This window comes from Chelmon rostratus, chromosome 17 (genome assembly GCF_017976325.1).
Source record: "Chelmon rostratus isolate fCheRos1 chromosome 17, fCheRos1.pri, whole genome shotgun sequence".
Lineage (NCBI taxonomy): Eukaryota > Metazoa > Chordata > Actinopteri > Chaetodontiformes > Chaetodontidae > Chelmon > Chelmon rostratus.
The window spans coordinates 24,383,014-24,401,867 of NC_055674.1; the positions used below are offsets into that span (position 1 = coordinate 24,383,014).

The 18,854-nt window shown below is 43.7% G+C and overlaps 1 protein-coding gene across 2 annotated transcripts in view; it reads left to right on the plus strand.

The window, feature by feature from the left end:
- smg1 (SMG1 nonsense mediated mRNA decay associated PI3K related kinase) overlaps nucleotides 1-18,854 on the plus strand; it is a 65,102-nt gene that overhangs the window by 39,345 nt on the left and 6,903 nt on the right. For both annotated transcript variants that reach the window (XM_041956291.1, XM_041956292.1), the window contains exons 30-56: nucleotides 205-356; nucleotides 602-737; nucleotides 976-1,120; nucleotides 1,317-1,455; nucleotides 1,813-2,031; nucleotides 2,507-2,687; nucleotides 3,389-3,550; nucleotides 3,852-4,069; nucleotides 4,919-5,073; nucleotides 6,610-6,832; nucleotides 6,972-7,218; nucleotides 8,388-8,617; nucleotides 8,780-9,025; nucleotides 9,220-9,358; nucleotides 9,533-9,642; nucleotides 9,724-9,942; nucleotides 11,254-11,447; nucleotides 11,775-11,947; nucleotides 12,273-12,552; nucleotides 12,898-13,170; nucleotides 14,247-14,481; nucleotides 14,686-14,897; nucleotides 15,021-15,177; nucleotides 15,721-15,910; nucleotides 16,288-16,568; nucleotides 17,455-17,664; nucleotides 18,674-18,811. In XM_041956291.1, coding sequence (XP_041812225.1) covers nucleotides 205-356; nucleotides 602-737; nucleotides 976-1,120; nucleotides 1,317-1,455; nucleotides 1,813-2,031; nucleotides 2,507-2,687; nucleotides 3,389-3,550; nucleotides 3,852-4,069; nucleotides 4,919-5,073; nucleotides 6,610-6,832; nucleotides 6,972-7,218; nucleotides 8,388-8,617; nucleotides 8,780-9,025; nucleotides 9,220-9,358; nucleotides 9,533-9,642; nucleotides 9,724-9,942; nucleotides 11,254-11,447; nucleotides 11,775-11,947; nucleotides 12,273-12,552; nucleotides 12,898-13,170; nucleotides 14,247-14,481; nucleotides 14,686-14,897; nucleotides 15,021-15,177; nucleotides 15,721-15,910; nucleotides 16,288-16,568; nucleotides 17,455-17,664; nucleotides 18,674-18,811 — 5,264 coding nt within the window. The remainder of the gene's footprint in view (nucleotides 1-204; nucleotides 357-601; nucleotides 738-975; nucleotides 1,121-1,316; nucleotides 1,456-1,812; nucleotides 2,032-2,506; nucleotides 2,688-3,388; nucleotides 3,551-3,851; nucleotides 4,070-4,918; nucleotides 5,074-6,609; nucleotides 6,833-6,971; nucleotides 7,219-8,387; nucleotides 8,618-8,779; nucleotides 9,026-9,219; nucleotides 9,359-9,532; nucleotides 9,643-9,723; nucleotides 9,943-11,253; nucleotides 11,448-11,774; nucleotides 11,948-12,272; nucleotides 12,553-12,897; nucleotides 13,171-14,246; nucleotides 14,482-14,685; nucleotides 14,898-15,020; nucleotides 15,178-15,720; nucleotides 15,911-16,287; nucleotides 16,569-17,454; nucleotides 17,665-18,673; nucleotides 18,812-18,854) is intronic.

Here is an 18,854-nt window from a genome sequence, read left to right on the forward strand (position 1 = left end):
AAAAAACATATTTGAACTTTGGAAGAGGCACATGGGACACAAATGTTAGCTGACAAAAACTTTAAGGCTCATCCTAGCTGACACATTTGTTGCCAGGTGTTCTCTGTTTCTCAGCTGTTCAAACTACTGTATTTCTGCAGTGTGTTTATGATGTAGCTCAGCACACAGTCTTCAGTTTCCTCTAAGTAGTGTCTCTGTCCCAAGGCCAGTCCATGACAGCCATGGAGATGCTGAGCAGGGCTGCTCTGTCCTACTGCCATGTGGGGAAGAATGAAGGAGCTGCCTGCCGCTCACTGCTGACACTCTGCAAATGGCTGTTGGCTGACTGGAAGGACATGACACCCCAGCTTAAACAGGCATGCTCGCCTATCAATACAGCTCTACCTTTTAATTTAGTTTAAATGTTATTGTTTTGGAATGTAAGCCTGACATTTACATGGTGTTACTGAATTGTTTTGGTACAATATGCTTAGAAGCATGTGTTTGCTGTGATTGACTTATTTTCTTTTCTTTACACAACACTATTCACTCATTTACACCAAGTATGCTCTGAGGGGCATTATTGAGAAAATATTTAAGGGTTGTTGGTGTTTTGGTCTAGGTGGTAAAGAGGTCTGCAGCAGGAAACTTATCCAGTGCTGTTGGCAGCATGACACCTCTAAGCCGGAATATCTCTGCTTTGCTGGATCTTCCCCTTGAGGACCAGGGCATTCCCCACATTATTGCTGAGACCTCGGGTAATATTTGCAGTCCAAGCTCACCTGCATTAATCAGACAAACTTATGGTAAAGTATCTGCACTCAATGCAAATGTAGACGTCTCCAATTATGCCGATATGCATTCATAAACATCTAAGCTACCAGTGTCTTGTACCATTGTTAAAACATTTGTTTTTTTCCTACTTAATAAAAAGATATAGTACAGTTGTCAATTTAATTCTAGCTACTTTTTAAGCTTGGTGGTCTCCCTGTACAGTGAGTGTCGGTGTTGGGGAGCCAGACTTTGTGTTGGGCCAACTCTACCAGCTCTCCACCAGCCTGGCTCCAGAGATGGCAAAGTCTTGGGCAGCCCTGGCCAGCTGGGCTTACCGCTGGGGTAGGAAGGTGGTGGATAACGCCAGGTTAGTGGACCCAGTGGAATAGATTTACCTGTTAGAGGTTCGACTTTGATTTAATGCAATTAATGTGATAATGTTCTGTTGTTGTTGTTGTCAGAGGGGTGTTTAACTCAATGCTAATGTATTTCCAGGCCCGTTAACCCTATAAACAGTGTTCAGTAGGAATATGTCTGCTGATTTTTTTTTTTTTCCTGTCCAGCCAAGGGGAAGGTTTGCCTCTTCTTCCTGGAGAGAAGAGGGAGATAGAGGAGCTGCTGCCAGCAACCACCAGCGAAGAAGACAAGGACACCATCTTCAGCATTCTCGGACAGGCCATGTGTCGACCTACCGGCATACAGGTAGAGTCTACCTTTTGTAGTTGAGACTGTTTCTTTTTGGACAGTTTTTCTAGTTTTACCTTACAGCAGACAGACACAGAAGACATTGAACATCTCAATAGCACTAACCACAGATCCCACCAGCTTTCATCCTCCCACCCATTTTTATGCTGTGATATTAATGATTCCATGAAATTTGATTAAAAAAGGGAAAGACACAAATCACACCTGCCTGCTAGTGATTTTTGCTGCACGTTTCAGCGCACACATGTGCATGTGCCTTAAGTGGGCCTTTGTTATATCTGAGAATATTTGATGTAAAAGGTCATTGCCAAGCACGACAGACTGTTTTGATCCAACTATTCTGTTATGTGTCAGGATGAGGACATGGCTCTACAGCAGGAAGACGATGAGGACGACATGGTAGACGTGATCTGGCGGCAGCTCACTGTCTCGTGTCCCTGGCTGGGGGATGCAGACCAGTCTGTCACAGATGGTCTGATCCGAGTTTGGAGACGGGTAGTGGACCGCATCTTTGGCCTCTACAGGGTCTCGTGCCAGGCCTATTTTACCTTCCTCAAGCTCAATGCTGGACAGGTGAGACCTAATGACTGTGAAGCAGTGTGTTGCTTTTGAGGGCAACCTTCTGTTTCCGTCTGTGGAAGCGCTAAAAATTGCAGTTCATTGGATGGCCACATGTGGCTGGCTCCAAAAGCGACTCAATTTCCAAAGACCCATGTGAAAATGACCAACCTCAAAACTAAATGTTTACAGCCTGGTACACAAATGGTTATGGTCTCTATAGTTAATTTCTCCATTTGTACTTTACAAGGGGGGATTTTTTTTATGTAATTCACTCATTTAGATTAAAGCTTAAATCTATATATTGTTATGGGTATGGCTGCTTTGTTTGATGGCTGTTTGCTAGGCTTCATTCAACCTGCCTCAGCTCCACCCACGCTCCACCTCTTTGCCTATTTGGATTAGGCAGGAGTTTGGCACTCAGTCAGTCACTGCCAAGATGGCGAGTGTGTGGTTCAGTCCTTCAGGCTGTGTCTGTTGTGTGTTTTAGGTCCCTATTGATGAGGATGACCCTAAACTCCTGCTGTCCTGTCACAACAGCAAACAGAGCAATGATGATGTGATCGTCATGGCAACACTGCGTCTCCTCCGTCTACTGGTGAAGCACGCTGGTGAACTGAGAGAGGGGCTTGAGCTGGGCTTAGCTTCCACCCCTACGGCACCCTGGAGGGGTATGTCATACTGCAAAATAAGCATCCACACACAATATGAATTCTTTACATGGCTGTTGTGCCAGAAAGTTTGGTTGTGGTACTTTCCCAGAGGTATTCTTCTGGTCACGTGTGACCTGTATGTGTCCTGTGTGCAAAGGAATAAGTTCAGATTCAGCAAATTTTACCAGCTTTTCCATTTGATAACTTCTCATGAAAAACCTGCAAGCATACTTCATCAGGAGTGCTTGTTAAATGATCAGCTTCGGAATGCCTGTCCCCCCACACCTTTCCAATGTTGGAACTGTGGAGGCTGTGTCATCAATTTCTAAATTTTCCCAAAATAGACAATCAAACAGTTACACCAACTTCATGCAGTGTGGCCAGGTGTGTGGAAGTGAGAAAGTACGCAGGGTTTAAGATTCTCTCACTCTGAAGGGAATCACTTTTTTGCATTTCTGACACAATTAGTTCTGTTAATAATGGAGTGGAACAGCATAAATGTGTGCTGCTATTCCTGTGTGTAAACGATTATCACAAGCTGCCCCTTTCTATGATGACCAGCTTTTCACCCTGCCTTCAGTTGTAAAGGAAGGATGCAACTGTTTCAAACACCTTTGCCTTCTGTTGTAGTCAGACAGCATGTCATACGAACTCATTCTTTCTAGGATAACCCAGCCCTTGCTGCTGCCGTTTACATTGTCAAATGATTTCCTCCTCAGGTATCATCCCCCAGCTTTTTTCCCGTCTCAACCATCCAGAGGCATACATCCGCCAGAGCATATGCAGCTTGCTGTGTCGAGTGGCCCAGGACTCCCCACATCTCATCCTCTACCCCGCCATTGTGGGCTCCCTCTCCCTGGGAGGAGAGGCTCAGAATCCAGGTATGCTTTAATGCTGTTGACCTTGCTGTGTTCAGCTTTCTAAAGAATTCTTCTTTAATATGTCTCATTCATTTGATTTGAAGTTATTTATTATTATCTTCACTGCAACTGGACACTCAAAAACTGATGTTAAGTTTTGATACCAGCAGAACAGTTTTGACCACTGGTCTAAACTAAATATGAAGTGGTAATGTTTGTAAGTGAGAATATCAATTAAGTGGCCTCAACAATAAAAATAGTCAATCATACCAGTGAAAAATCTAAATACTGTAAATGTTAATTAATGATGATGTGTTGACAGGGAGTAAACTGCCATCAGCTCTGCCCACCTTCTTGGGCGGCATGCAGGGAGAGGGCCTGGTGGAGGAAGAGGAGGAGCAGCCAGACAGCAGTGGACAAGACGGGGCTCCAGAAGAGCTGGCAGCCTTCTGCTCCAGTCAAGATCAGGCCATGATGCAGGACTGTTACAGCAAGATTGTGGAGAAACTGTCCTGTGCAAACCCTACCATGGTTCTACAGGTTTGCACCAGTCTCATGCTCGCAACATTCTTGTTCTTAAAGATTTTAGCAAGCACCATGTTAGAGACTTAAGCTGTAAAAAAATCATATGGAGTATCAGACACTGCAAAATAATAGCATTGCACTATGTGCTTATGTTACTTGTTATACAAGCTTTAGCCAAAAAGACAAGCCATTTTACAAGATAGATATATCTAAAAAAAAAACACCCTTTAACTGCCCCAAAGGGATGGAATATCAAGGTCATGGTTAAAATAAGTCAACCTAAGAACCAGCTGGCTACATATAGGCATACTGTAAGATGCCCTGCCATAACATGCTAAAGCTAACAGAGTGAGGGAGCTGTCACCCAGGCACCATGTGTAGACACCCACAGAGTCCTGAGAAGAGGTCTCAGAGAATCTATCTTCATTATATCACATTTAAATAGCCTAAACTACGAAGTTACGCTGCTGAACCTTGTGTGTAAATGTGCACAGAGTCTCTCTTAATTAGAATTCTTTTTAATCACAATGTTTATCTTTGTGACCCAGTCGTCTGATCCGTGGATCCATGCATCACTTCCCTGAATGCATTTCAGGTGTCGGGCGGGGGTGACCAACCCAGAGCCCTTTGATGCATGTCATCTCCACTCTCTTCCCCATTCTTGTTTCTCTCCATCTGCACTATCAGATAAAGAGGGCAAAAAATCCTTTCCCTTCATGCCTCCCTCCAAAGCCACTCCCCAAAACAGAGTAGTTGATTTATTGAGTGATGTTGGGATCGAAAGAGAATTCCAACCACAGCAAAAACAAACACATTCATGCTGTAGTCTTGAAAAGCTACTAACCAGTTCTGTGTGCTGACCAGGTCCAGCAGCTGGTGGGTGAGCTGCGCAGAGTGACCTTATTGTGGGATGAACTGTGGCTGGGTGTGTTACAACAGCAACACATGCATGTCCTGCGTAGGATCCAACAGCTGGAAGATGAGGTCAAGAGGGTGCAGAACAACAACACACTGCGCAGGTGAGGGTTACCTACGTCCTATATACTCTAGAGGCTAAGCTCCTTCCATGACATCTAGTCCGTTCTGCACTAACAGCTGCATTTAACCTGTGAGTCTATGATCTTGTTAGAGCTGAATGAAAGTGAAGAGATAAGATCATGAACAGTTTTGATTCCTGTCAGCCTCTTTGTGCCCTCACATTTTTTTGCCCTTTTTTTTAACTATACTGTATGTGATATTTTGTGGTCATGGACTTATTTAGGCATCGATAGGAAAAGCACAATGTCCTTTTTCTTTTTTCTTTTTTTTACACCATAGGAAAATAGATACAGCTCTTCGCAGGAGAAAAATGTTTTCAAAATGCTCTCTGTGTACTTTTTTCCCTTTTATCTGTGGGGGGTATTCAAACCTCTACTGGGCATTATTGTAAATATACATTCTTTATATAAATTTTTTTTACATTTTTAATTTCTGATATAATGATGTGCTTTTCTGTTGCAATCATATAACATTGTTCAGTCATTCAATAGTTTTTAATTTCCACACTCACTCAACATTTTGTGCTTCTTTCAGTTCAGAAGCTGTAGTGGCACAATGGTAGCCTCTTCTTTCTGACTGTAAACTCTGTTTTTATGCCTCTGCACCAGTGAGGTCAAGGTCACTGTGACCACATGTTCATGAATATGAATTTGAACAGTCACTGTAACCTCACAAAGCACATTTTTGGCCCTAACTTAAAAATTAATTTGCTAATATGACACAAAATTTCACACAAATGTTTAAGTGCGATATGGTTTTGTTTTGTCCTCCTCAAGGCTCCCCACGTCCACGTGGGGTATGATGCCTGCCTGATTTTGTTGACTTACTCAGATTTTGCTGATTTGGTCATTATTCCTTGTTGTTTGTGCTTCTAGCAGTAGTAGGCTGAGTACGCTACCAAGTGAAGTGATATTCTCTGCAGAGCAGGGCCTGAAAGGCCGCCATGCAAAGAAGCCACTGTTTCAAAGCTGCCATATAAAAGCCAGTCTACAGTTTGCATTTGCCCATGGAGAGGGAGAGCTCACTTTTTGGAGAAGTGAAAACAAAAGTTGAACTGCTTTAAAGACCATTGTTATATTTGGAAAAGGGGGGAGGCTCGTGAGCCAAAGAGCCCTGTCCCAGCCACATAGCACAAGGGTGGCAGCATCATGTTGCGGGGTACTTTGCTGCAGGCGGGTCTGGTGCACTTACAAAATAGATGTCATGAGGAACAAGAAAAGTTGTAACAAAATGGCTCAAGGTGTTGAAAGCCCTTAATGTAAAGTGGTGATCCAAAGTGAAGAAGTTTAAATACTTTTGCCTCAAGTGTACATAAACTTCCGACTTCAACAGAGACTTTTTGTGGCTGATGTACAGCATAGAAACCTTTGAATAACCACCCGTGAAAGCCATATTTAGTGATGCTCTTGACTTCACAATTGCCTTGGATCAGTGAGCCTCTAAGTACAAATTGTTCTAGGTGCTTGGACGTGTCATCCTTGCTTGCAAGTCTAGTAACACTCTTTGTTGTGCTGCAGGGATGAAAAGATCGCCATTATGCGTGAGAAGCACTCTGCTCTGATGCGACCCGTGGTTTTCGCCCTGGACCACGTGTGCAGCATCACAGCCGCTCCAGCAGAGACGCCACATGAAACCTGGTTCCAGCAGACGTACGGTAATGCCGTCATCTCTGCCCTGGAGCGACTGAGGAACCCTGCCAACCCCGCCAACCCCGCCAGCAGCTGGCTCCCCTTCAGACAGGTGTGTGTGTGGGTGCATGGATGTAGGCTTGTTGATAGTTAGATACATGTATATGTTCTATACATCATTACAATCATTATTAATTACACGAAACAAAATCTTTTTGCAAACTTGACCAAGTGGTGTGTGTGTTTGTTAGATCATGATGAGCCTGCAGCAGCGTGCTCAGAAGCGAGCTAGCTATCTGCTTCATCTGGATGAAATCAGTCCTCGCCTGGTGTCTATGACCACAACAGAGATGGCCCTGCCAGGTGAGGTGTCAGCATCAGATGCTGTCACCATACAGAGTGTTGGCAACACCATCACCATCCTGCCCACCAAGACCAAGCCAAAGAAGCTTTTCTTCCTGGGTTCAGATGGACGCAACTACCCTTACCTTTTTAAAGGTAGGAGACCAGCTCCCAGCAGTGAATATCGGTGGGAAACAAAGAATGAAAATACTGTGTTCTTAAAGAAGTTTCAGCAAGAAACAGTTGGTTAAAGAATAGCATTCAACCCTGAGTATTGACAGTTAATACTGTGTACAGTTTAAAGGAGACTGTTTAATTACTTTAAGCTGTATTTATACTTGGTTGTTAGGGGGTTACATTGTACCTATGGCAGCTATGTGCGCAGGCTCCGAAGCTACTTTTCGACATTCACATACACTCTACTGAAACTGATGTGTGCCTCCCCAAAAATATAGTTTCACAGTTTCAGTAGCCATGGAGATACTACGTGGAGGCCGCAAGCACTATGATTAGTCTGCCTTGGTTCCATGTATTTTTTTTTTCAAGTTGCTGATGCAAGTAGAGACTGTTCATTGTGAGGAAAGCGTGAATGTGAAAAAAGTGGCACACCTCTTGCCAAGCCATTTTTACTGCATTTCATCTACTTGCTGTGATCAGTCCTCTCTATTCTAGTGAATGATGCGCATGTAAGTTCGGACAGTCCCATGCATAGTTCCATGTGCAGTAATGAAACGTTGAACTTCCCGCCGTAGCTTGTATCACAGAGTAAATGAAGAGTGTGAACACATTTACTGTGGAGAAGTAAATAAAGCCAATCACACATGATACGCCCGTTTAGTGTTGCCGCAATGATATTTAACAGATCCAATCTGATATTAATCTATAAATCTTCAGTGTATTTATGGCTCAGATATTATAATCCCTTTCAAATCAGACAGTACAGCTGTACTTTAATAATAGAATGTATAATAAAAATTTATTGTTATAATATAGCACTTACCTGATCATTTCTGTGCACTCTTTTATGAATTAGATACACTGAATCAAAGGAAAGAATAATGCAAAAAACACTCAGGTTATAATAGAATTTGTTTTCCTTATAAGAAAAATCTCCAGTAGTGTCTGAATTTGCAGACAGGTTTGGATTTACTTGTTCGGGTTTTGAGACCTCTTTCCAAAACATAGGTGCTATGGGTACTCCATGGACCTCACTGTCAACAGTTTTTGTCAACAGTCGAAAGTAGTAAAAACTGTTCAGTGACATCTGTCAAGAAGAGTCAAGAATGTCAGTAGTTATGTGGTGAATAAAATCTTGTCTCTCTCAGGTCTGGAGGATTTGCACTTGGATGAGCGCATCATGCAGTTTTTGTCAATTGTCAACACCATGTTCACCAAGATCAACCAGCAGGAGCAGCCGCACTTCCACGCCCGCCACTACTCTGTCACGCCCCTCGGAACCCGATCGGGACTCATCCAGTGGGTGGACGGAGCCACGCCACTGTTTGGCCTCTACAAGCGTTGGCAGCAGAGGGAGGCTGTGCTGCAGACTCAAAAGGTAACTCCTCAGTGCTATGCTGCACTGAAAAGAAGTCAGTAGACATACATTTGATCACATGAACAGCAAGAATTTGTTTACCAAAACTGCACTAGGCCATTTTCTGACTACCTTTCTGATTGAATCCCCATTGTCTGGGCCATGTTCTTTTGTCCTGACCAGACCCAAGACTCATACCAGCAGCAGCCAGTACCTCCAGTACCCCGCCCGAGTGAGCTCTACTACAGCCGCATCGGGCCAGCTCTGAAGGCAGTGGGGCTCAGTCTAGATGTGACACGACGAGACTGGCCGCTCAGCGTCATGAAGGAGGTGCTGAAAGAGTTAATGGAGGCTACGCCTTCCAATCTGCTGGCCAAGGAGCTATGGTGTTCCTGCACCACACCAAATGAGTGGTGGAGGGTCACTCAGGTAACCACAGCTGTTCGCAATTTAAAAACGATGAATGGATAGATGATGTGTGTGATATGGCTAAAACATTTTCCTTAACTGTTGTTTTTTAAACATGACAGTATCTTTTCATTTAATTCATCACTTTAAAAAGAGGAGTGGTATAGGATGTTCAAAAAAGTCCAGTTTGTTATTCTTTGTCTTTTCTTCTGCAGTCGTATGCCAGATCCACTGCTGTCATGTCGATGGTGGGATACATCATCGGCCTTGGCGACCGTCACCTTGATAATGTGTTGATTGACATGACCACTGGAGAAGTGGTGCACATTGACTACAATGTATGCTTTGAAAAAGGTCAGTTTCAGGTTTTTTTACTTAACTGTGTGTTGAGTCATTTAAATCAGAATGACATTAAGAACCTCTTCATGCCCAGCATCTGTGATTATATGTCTAACATTAAAATGATTTGTGCAGCACGTCATAACAAGGCACTCAGTTATGAATAACTGTGTGTGTGTTTGTGTCTAGGGAAGAGCCTGCGGGTGCCAGAGAAAGTCCCATTCAGGATGACCCACAACATTGAGACTGCTCTCGGAGTCACTGGGGTTGAGGGCATCTTCAGGCTTTCCTGTGAACAGGTTCCTGTCATATCATATGTTTGCTGTGTCTTGCAGATAGTTGCTGTTGAATAAGGGTTGTAATCAGATGTGTCATTTCAGGTGGTTCAGATGATGCGCCGGGGCCGAGAGACCCTACTGACCCTGCTGGAGGCCTTTGTCTATGATCCCCTGGTTGACTGGACTGCTGGGGGGGAGGTGGGCTTTGCTGGAGCAGTATATGGAGGAGGAGGCCAACAGGCTGACAACAAGCAGAGCAAGAGGGAGATGGAAAGAGACATCACACGCTCTCTCTTCTCCTCCAGGGTGGCTGAGATTAAGGTGAGGTCATAACAGGAATAGACTGCTACATAGGCTCAATGTTCCCATCTCAGTTCGTTATTAAATATGTAAGGGCTCATGTATAGTGAGCAGGTTCCTATGGAGAAACAAACCCCAACAGGATGACATAGAAGCCTGACGCAAAACGGCGAACGCGGCTTACTACTAAAGTACTCAATAGTGACACAAAATAGTGATTAAAACATATTTTATTGATTTAAAATGAGCCTATTCTCGTCTGTCACTGCTCTCACTGCGCAGCGGCTCTGAAAGTAAACACGAATGTTGCGTGCCGGCAGGCAGGATAATGTTTTTTTTTACGGTTATTTAGCGTAATGTTAGTCAAATTTGGAGAAGTGATGGGATATTCCAGACCTGAGAGAGACGTAGCTGGCGACAGTTTGGTTTACCGCAATTATTTTACACTGATGGATAAAAGTCCTGCAGCCGCTGATTTAGGCGTTTAGTGTCATACATCTGTTTCCAGTTTTGTCTCCACTAACTAGTCTTTTAACATGTTGATTGCCCATGCTGTGTTTTTGTAGGTGTTTTTTTTTTTTTTTTTTTCATGTCTGTTCACTTCAACCTGGTCAATCTCTTGTCCTCAAGTCGCTTGTGCCTTAATATTACTTCCTTCTACTTGTCTTCTCTAAACAAATTAAAAGTAATGTTTGGGCAATGCTCCATATTTTGGCACTTAAATCAGCTGGCCATTTGTTATTGAGCTTGGTACATTAACAGATTGCCCCTTTAGCCAATGACTGTTAGAAATACCTGAGCAGGCAGTCGTCTATCAAGAAACAAACACAGCTGAATTTTGGTGTGTGTTATGCAAGTCTGTTGTGAAAGACATTCTTTCCTGAGCTTCTTAAACATGTAATCTTTTTCATATTTTCTGAATTTCTAAATCACAGCTGCCCAAAGTGGGGCATGTGGGCATTACATCATGGATTTGCTTTTGGCCTCGGGTTCACCATTAAGTTTGAGTTTTGGACCTTTAATGGAAAAAGTTAGAGGATCCTTGGTGTAAATGATGATGCAGAGGTTTCATCAGTCTCACTAAAATAAAATTGCAGAGGAGACGATGAATGTTTACTTTTTTGATAAAGAGCACTAGTGGAGGCAAGAAGGCCGCAAGGTGTAGACTGCTAGGTCAAGGTTAGGGTAAGGTTCAACTCTGGGAAATGAAACTTCCAGTTACTAAATCTCAGGGAGCCCAAGATTGATTAAAGTACCGCACAAGAATGATCCAGAAGCAAAGCATTTTGAGGATTGCGAGTGATTGGTGTACGGCATGTGGACTTTGTGCAGGTGAACTGGTTTAAGAATCGTGACGAGATGCTAGCAGTCCTGCCACAAGTGGAAGAGTCCGTGGAGGAGTACTTGGTCCTGCAGGAGCTGCTCTGCCAGGGGGAGAAACTACAAGCCAAACTTGAGGAGGAGATGGCCTTCCTGGAGGGAGCAGAGAACCATCCGGACCATCTCATCCTCACCCTGGAGCAAAGGTCTGTGATAGTGAAGTACTCGTTTGCTCCAAATCCATGTTATAATGAATATTTGGTACTGACAAGTAATTTTACACCAAGGATAATTTATCTGCCATAACAAATCAATTAGAGTCATCATGAAATGCTCAGTTAAACTTTAAAATACTCAAGAATTTAGATGTTGCTGAGAATCTGAACAGTTATGTCACTGCTGAAGTTAAAATATATTTAAAGATACATGTACACACACATATACATATATAGGCATTTGTATGTGTGTGTATATTTAGTCGCACAGATTTTCTCTCTCATTTTGAAAGCTTACTCTAGCCCTCCTCATCACAGGTACTCTGAACACACCCAGCTGCAGTCGCGGCAGCGGACGGTGCAGGAGGCCATTCAGAGCAAACTGGCTGACCTGGACCAGTGGATCTCTCAGTACCAGGCAGCATTCTCCAACCTAGAGGCCACCCAACTGGCAAGCCTCCTGCAGGACATCAGCAGCCCAATAGATCTTGGTTAGTCCCACTGGAAATCATGCAAGCAGGATGAATTGAGTTCATTATTGTAGCATTTCTTAGGTTTTAAGTAAAATACTGTTCCCCATTTCAGAGGGTCAACTGGCCTTTTTCTTTGACCAAAAAGTAGTCCTGCTTTATGCCAGAAAACAATCAAGCAAATTCCCTCAAGATCAACCTGCCAGCATGCACTTTAGAATGCGATCTCAAGGCTGCTAGGTTTTCAGGCGTAATACCTATGAGTGAGTGTGTACTTGGAGCCCTTTATTCCGGTTTCCTTGAGCTGTGTTACATGTTTGTCTTGGTTTTTCTTTAATTCTTCCAGGTCCTCCCAGCTATGTACCAGCTACAGCCTTCTTGCAGAATGCAGGCCAGGCCCACCTGATAGGCCAGTGTGAGAGCCTGGAGGCAGAGATGAACTCCTTGCTGCAGCAGCGCCGTGGGGCCCTTCGTGGCTGCCTGGAGCAGCTGCACAGCTATGCTACAGTGGCTTTGTTGTACCCACGGGCTACACTGCTGCTCCATCGTGCCCACCAGTGGAAGGCCTGGTTTGAGGAACTGCTGAGAGACATGACAGTGGATCATTGCCAACACATCTGCAGACAGTAAGGGATTACAGCAGGCTTTCCTTTATGGCACCACACAAACAATTAAGAGCCTGTAAGCCCAGAGCACCACCCTTGCTCTAACTTAGTTTTCCATATCCTCTCATGGCTGAAACATTGTTGTCTTTAACTTTTACAAAGATTTTCCTCCTTGTTGAAGTTGTTGCAAGGTTGCCACCCCCTAGTCACAAAAAGACATGTCTGTCCAGAAATACTGGTTACCCAGGATTATTCACAGACTGGACAATGAATATATTTGATTCAGCATTTTTATCAGTAAGATTTTGTCATTTTTATTATGTTATCATGCCAACAGTTGAGCTTTGTTTCCCCTTCCCTTTACAGATATGAGCTGCTCTTTGCTCCCCAACCTCCTGCAGCCTCCTGCCAGTTCCTGTCCAGTGTGGAGTTAACTTTGCAGCACCAAGTGGCTGACGCTAATGATCGTGTGATGCACCAAGCAGAGCGACTGAAAGCTGAGGGCACAACTGCAGCAGCCTGCGAGGAGCAGCTACAGGAGATTGACCACTGCATTACAGTCTTCCTTCAGGAGAATGGAGAGCCAGGCTCCCTTAGCCTGGCTGGAATCATTACCACTGCCCTCTGCACACTCTGCAGGTTTGACACATATCTTTCATTCCATGTTTCATCGGGCTGTTTTTCCACTCAGACTAGTGGAAAGTAGTTAGTGGTACAAGATCATCAGTGGCCACATTGCTTAAATAAGCTATTTTTAAAACAGATGTATTTCTGAAACCTTCAGATATCACAAGCACATCAAACATATTTTGGTTGGACTGCAGCAAAGCAGGGCCTAGCCCTATAAATGTTACAGTCTGTTCCAGAGTGACTGAGTGATCAAGTTAACCCAGTGATCAGCTGAGTTTTGGAGTTTCCTCATTGGGCATTCCTCTTTCAAGATGAGAAGGCACAAACGTTAATTAGTCCAGACTCTGAAAACTCCAGGTGAAGCAGGATGTGGTCCATGCCCCACTGGGCACAGCGCAGTGGCCCTTCACAGTATATCATAAGCACACAGATGGCAGAGAAACACCACAGTATGTGATATTCACCAAGAAAGACTGACACTGGAAGACAAAATACAACCTACTGCTGTAAGAAGTGGAGGTGATGGTTATGCATTGTAACAGAGAGCAGAGTTGGAAAGAAAACAGCTCGTCATGCACGAGAGGCTCAAAGGAGTTAAAATACCCCAAACAGCAATCACTGACAAAGCAATCAATACAAAGTGAGAAATAGAATAACGAGAGGCATCAGTGGACCAAAATGAATGCAAGAGCTGTGTGAGTTAGTAGATCATCAGTTAGAATCACTTTCTAATTGAAACATTAAGATGTAAGTGGAAAAACATCTTAAGATATCAGTGGAATGTATTGTTCTTCAAACTGCATTTGTACCATTTTTTGAATCCAATGTTTCTGAACCATGTCATGTAATATGCTCCTCTACACTTTAAGAACAAAAAATACTGGGACCACTACAGAAAATTGCAGATGAACATCTAATATTCAGGAATTAACATTACAGACACTACCACTAACTAATTGTGTAACTATTTGGCCACAATATAGCCCATTGACTATACACACTCCAGCCATATGTTAGGTTTCAACCTGGTCTTGTTTAGAAATTCAGTGCTTCTGGAAAGTGAAACTGTGTTTTTTGTTCTCCAGACGGAACCTGGTGATGGAGGGTGCAGCCGCCAGTGCTGGAGAGCAGCTGGTAGACCTGACATCTCGGGATGGGGCATGGTTCTTGGAGGAGCTCTGCAGTATGATTGGAAATGTCACTGCCCTGGCAACACTGCTACAACGCTGCCCACTCCTGCCCCATGATCTGGAGCTGCCTGCACCCTCAGCTACAACCCAGGCTGTGTACCTGGCCAATGCTGTGTACACCTGCTTGCAGGTAGGTGCATCCCCAAAACATGGTGAAATCAACCAGATACAACTGGCAGTAGTTTGTTCTCTGGATGGAAATGAGAGGATTCTTACAATTTTGTGTAATGTTTTTGTTTTGAAGTGCTTGTTAATGTGGTGTTAATGTGGTACAATCCAGTGGAAAAAAGATACAGTCATTTCTGAGACTGGTGTGTCTCCTTGTTCACTCAAGGAACTGAACACCAACTTCCGTCAGATCATCTTTCCAGAGGCTCTACGCTGTATGGTAAAGGGAGAGCCCACCCTGGAGTCCATGTTGGCAGAGTTAGAGCAGCTGGTGGAGCAGAGTTCTGATGGTCTTGGCCTGCAGGGTCTGGTCGACAATCTGCAGGCCACCACAGGCCTTGACCACGATGGGCACAACCACTGCCTCCACATCACCAGGTGACAGCTGATGTAGAATTGTAGTCATGAATTTCACCAGACGTAGCATTGGCTTAACTGATAGCAAACTTACAAATGCTTAAAATCCAATGTCTGATGAATGACAACATTTTTTTTGCTCAGGATGCTGCATGCTCAGTACTCTGAGCTGATCCAGCCTCGCAGCATGGATGGACCGGGCCAGGACACACCAAAGATGTCTGCAGGTCAAATGTTGTTGGTGGCCTTTGATGGCATGTTCACACAGCTCGAGACTGCCTTTGGGCAGCTCACAGAGAAGGTAGAATCCTTGTTTTCTTTTAGATGTAATAAGTGTAATAATGGACTGACATGCAGTATGTTCTCTCCTGCATAAGGTGTTTCATTTAATATTTTTTGCAACTCTTGTGCCTTTTTATAGTGAGATTTTAGATCCTCTTGAATCTATTCAAAATTTTTATTTAAGCCTTTATCTTATGTAAAAAGCACAAAGTAGAGGTCTGCGTGAAGTCGGACTACAGGTGCCATGAGATCGTCAGCACATGACGCAGATTCATTAAACTGCTGTTTGACGGCTTTTAGTAACTTAAAGCCAATGTCTTTGTCGCACTCAAAAGCCTTTATCATCTTTGTACTGTAGAGTTTTTAAAAAATGTTGGACTCATTTTGTGAAATGAGATTTTCAGATTGTGGGCCTTCACTTTGTACAGTGGACTGTGGGAGTGGGTGGGTACGGTATTAAACAGGCCAATGGTAAACATTGAATGATCACCAGTCATAATTTTCATCGGCATAATTTCCTCTCCCTCTCACCCCATTTTCCTCTGCACCTCATCACCCACAGCTGAGTTCTCTGGAGATACCATCAGCCTGGAGGAAAGTGGATGTTCTGAAGGAGGCTCGGGCCACACAACTCCACTTCTTTGACAGCCTGAACCAGCGGCAGCTGATGGAAGAGGTATTCTTCCTGAAGAGACTGCAAACCATCAGGGATTTTTTCAGGCTGTGTGCCTCCTTTGCACAGACTCTGTCTGGTAAGAGCTCCTCACTGCAACATAAGGACTTGGGATGAGTTTTTTCAGATCATCCAATTATAAACAATCTACCCATATTGATGGGCTGATCACCAGTCACCTGTTACATGAGACCTTTCAGTTGAACTTTACACAAACCCTGTGGAGGACATGTCTAAAACAATGTTGATCCATCTCATGGTGTAAAATGTTTATTACTATATTTCTGCTCTTTTTAGACTAAATCAAACTGTACAAGAGTGTTTCCCAGGCAGAGAAAATTATTTTTGGGCGATTATGTCAATCATATTTATAGTCCATAACCATCAATGTAACAAGTGCATTGGTCAGTTTTTCAGCCTGCTGTCTGACAAATGTGTCAAATCTTGTGTGTTCAGGTACCTGTCCCCCAGCTGAGGACCTGTTACCTACAAATGGACCAGTTGGTTTGGGGAAGGCGCTGTACCGGCGGCCCAGTGCAACAGGGTCAGGCGTGATAGTAGTGAGCGAGGACAAGATGACCCGCCCTATCAAGGCCTTCACAGCTGAGTTTGTTCGACAGATGCTTATGGGTTTGCCCAGCCAAGCCCTCGGTCTGGCCCTCTGCAGCAGCATGTCTGCCCTCGGCCTGGACATTGTCGCCCAGGTTGAGGCGAAAGACTTTGGCGCAGAGAGCAAGGTACTGTACGCTGTTTGTGTGTGAGAGTGAGTTAGATTTTTGGTAAGCAGTTAGTGATGCAGAAGGATGTGGCCATAAGGTATCACTGCATTAATCTTTCATACATAACAATAGAAGATATCAAATGTTCATTAAATATGTAATTTAACATTAAAAAAACAGGACACTGCTGACTGTGGCATATGTTAATTTCTCAAAAGCTACAGTTGTACTCGCTCCAAGTAGTGAAGTCTTAGCCAGTTCTCCAATTTAGTTTTAGATGGTTCATAGTAATTTGCTATTCGTCTAACAATCACACTATGTCTGAAACATAGTGCTGTTGAATGGGAGACCGTGGGCAAAGCTGCTGAAAGTCACTTTTCTGCAAGTTTGTTTTTTTTAATGAATGACTCTTATTGGTCTTTTAATTATGAAGGTTTAATTTTGCAGGAATGAGCATAGTGTTAACTCGAGTAATATCTTTGCCTTCAGCTGTGTTCATTCTTGACACAGCCACCCCTCTGCTCTGCTGTGTGCGTGTGGGTGGGTGTGCCTGCAGAGGGGTTCACTGCCCTTATACAACACAGAGAGCAGAAGAGAGAAAGACAGAATAAAATGCTCCAGGTTCATACAAATTTAGACCCAGTTCCAATTTAGAACCTTTTGGGGGCACCCCAAGAACCTCAGTCATTCACATCTGTGTGGCCAATTCATTTTTCACATTTGCTCGCACTGTAGACCTCTGTGCCTCAGTCACTGCATTTATCACTACTATACTGAAAATATGATAAATTAACTAATATAAGGACATCTTATTTTGGGTAGTACACATATATCCTTTCACTGTTTCAGTGTTCAAATAGTGTGCAAAAGCTCACTGCATGCACTGTCTGCTTTGGCTCTGAAGGTGTCTCTGGATGAGCTTTGTAAGAAGGCAGTGGAGCAGAGCCTGGCATCAGGCCGAGTCTCCCAGCTGCTGCTGAACAGAGCCACCGTGCTGGCCTCCTCCTACGACACAGCCTGGAAGAAGGTAGACCTGCTGAGGAGGTTGGACGCCAACCTGGAGGCCGTCAAGGCCAGCTTGCAGAGGAGCCAGCTGCACATTGCTGTGTTTCAGGTACAGACTGAAGTGTGTGTGCACGTTTCTGATAGGCTGCACTCATATCCTATTCAAAGACTGCGATGGTATTCAAGTGATTGAAATGTTGCTTGCTTGTAACATGCAGAGTTGGTACTGACTGGATTAGTGTTTAAGGTTAAGGTTAGTGTTTGATGCATTATGTTTTCTTGTTGTCTGTTCCTTTTCGTGAAGTCCCAGTATCTCAGGAAGACCTTGAGGGAAACACGTTGCACAGGACACCGTAACACGGGAGATCGTTGCCAAAAATCACATTTGGTCAGATACTGAATTGGTGACACAAGTCTTAAGTGTCCAGCTTGGAACTGATTGTGGAGATCTTCTGTGTTGCCAGGTTGAGGATATGCAGCAACACCCATATTTGAATTGTAGTTGACCACAAGCTCATTGGTTTGCTGATTGAGTTTCAGGTGGTTGTTGTTGCATCATGTGATGAAGCTCTCTATCAGTCCTCTGTTCTCCTCTGTTAAAGTAGTCTCTTAAGTGAAAGCAGTTTAATTTGTTTCGTGCATGTGTCTCACTGGAAATGATTTGATGGAGTCATACATGTCATAATGGTGATAGCTTCCATTTCTTCAAAAAATGCACAAATATATTTTGTTAGATTCCTTCAAAGTCTTCACTACATATGAGTGCATGGGTTTACATGGATGTCAACTGCTACTTGACTGGCTGGTGCAGGCATACAGCCATGAGGCGCTGACTGTAGTTGTATCTATTGGATGACAAACCTTGGTCGAATTTCTGTTTTCCGCTGGTCACACCTACAAAATCTGTGAGTCAGATGGTTCTGTAGATAACCTGCTTCCACAAAAAAGTCCCACCTTTTAAACATGTACCCCTTAAATGCTAAGGATTTTCTTTTTTTTTTTCATACTGACACTACAACATGACATAGCTGTACTATTCACAATAAAGCCAACAAATGTTTTCAGTGCTTGCTCTTTCAGATATAACACTCCGTGTTTTTGAATCTGTTCACTTACAGTGGCAGCATGAGGATGTTCTGGGCCCCAGTAACCAACCTCTAAGTGTCAGCATTCCTCCTCGCTCTGTCATCCTCAGCAACATGAAGAAGAAGTTGTACAAGCTGAGCCAGGATGAGGGAGCCATAGTCGCCATTCAGGTTAATATCACACCACAGACGCATGCTGTTAATTGTTTTGATT